Source organism: Austrofundulus limnaeus, unplaced genomic scaffold (genome assembly GCF_001266775.1).
Source record: "Austrofundulus limnaeus strain Quisiro unplaced genomic scaffold, Austrofundulus_limnaeus-1.0 Scaffold238, whole genome shotgun sequence".
In the NCBI taxonomy this organism is placed as follows: domain Eukaryota; kingdom Metazoa; phylum Chordata; class Actinopteri; order Cyprinodontiformes; family Rivulidae; genus Austrofundulus; species Austrofundulus limnaeus.
The window spans coordinates 510442-511902 of record NW_013952640.1 but is presented as its reverse complement, the minus strand read 5'-3'; the positions used below and the strand labels follow the sequence as shown (position 1 = coordinate 511902).

The window sequence follows — 1461 nt, the reverse complement described above, 5'->3', positions numbered from 1 at the left end:
AGCGGTGCCACCTCCAATATGGCGGACGCACAGCCTCGTCACAGCAGCGGACCGACACAGTCAACGAGGATTCAGCGCACTCATTTGTATGTTGAGAAGGGTTATCTGCCGAATCAAAGTGGGCGTGTCAGAAGCATAAACACTGTGGGCTACGAGACCTACATGACTGTATCTTTAGATCCTGCTTGATCTCTATACAGCCTGACCCTGACTCCAAGGTTAACCAGGAGAAATGTGACCCAAGTAGGGTTCTCCAGAAAAAGTGGTGCCGTACAGTAACGCCCCTTTTTTGCTTGTCCAGTCAGGTGTGTCTCTTCAACAAAGTCCGTCAAATCAGGTGTGTTGCTTTAGAATCGCCTCTCCTTGTGACACGCCCATTTGCAGAGACCCCCTACTTGGGTCGCTTGAGCGATTTACTGYCTTTCGTCATCATTCTGCGACAGTTTCTTAGTCCGCTAGTAGCAACATGTGAAGGAATCATGAATTGACAGCTTTTCTGACATATAACTGTCTCTTTAGCAAATTTATTTAAAGTCAAAGCCGACATTTATGAGTACAAAAAGGCGACTTGCAGCTCCGTCTTGACGGATTAACTGGCTGAAAGTGAGGTAGCATAGCTTTACTCGCCTTTACTTTTCGGTTGTTTTGCTAGTGTTTAGCCAGCTAGCAGCATGGATAACACGGAGGGAAATGCTATTGAGCTCCACGGAGATGAGGAAATCATTGAAGTCATCGACCTGAACGACACAGAACCCTGTCCAGGTAGGGAGGAAGACGTAACGACTGTTTTTTTTTTTAACAATGCTGTATTTTCTTGGGACAGCCATGTTAACATTTCTGGGCGTTGCTTAACAGCAGTGTTCTCTTTCAGATGATTTAGCTGATGACTTGGGGGACGTTGACATTGAAGAACCTGGTGCAGCGGATGATGACGAAGGCTGGGAGACAGAGGATGAGATGGAAGCTGAGGCAGAGCAAGACGACAGCGAGCTCACCTTTTCCAAGCACACAGGTAAAAAAAAACCCACATGCACACGTGTGCTGCAGCCTCACTGTGAATTAAGGGTTTTCCCTCCTGTCCAGGCTGTGTGTTCTGCGTGAGCTTGGACCCGGCTACAAACAGCCTGGCGGTGACCGGAGGAGAGGACGACAAGGCGTATGTCTGGAGGCTGAGCGATGGAGAGGTTCTGCTGGAGTGCACGGGTCAGTGTCCAACTCACTAAAGCCTCAGATGTCTGCTGGAAAACAAACAAGGTTCAGCTGACTTGGTGCAATTCATGCTCTCTGTCAGTCTTGTGTTTATTAGCAGTACTTGGGCCAACCTCAAGTCATAATTGAAATGTCATATTTTCATATTTAGACCCAGATTAAATGGGATTTACAGTGGGGAGATCAACTATTTGATACACTGTTGATTTTTCAGGTTTTCCCACTTGCAAAGCTTGTAGATGACTGTAATTT

General features: G+C 46.9%; 1 protein-coding gene across 1 annotated transcript in view; it reads left to right on the top strand.

The window, feature by feature from the left end:
• Positions 1-440: 440 nt before the first annotated feature.
• Positions 441-1461, top strand: part of aamp (angio-associated, migratory cell protein) — a gene marked incomplete in the record, with an annotated part of 10770 nt that continues 9749 nt past the window's right edge. Inside the window, 3 exon segments of the mRNA XM_014020045.1 lie at positions 441-762; positions 872-1012; positions 1084-1201. Of these exon segments, the coding sequence (XP_013875499.1) occupies positions 672-762; positions 872-1012; positions 1084-1201 (350 nt within the window).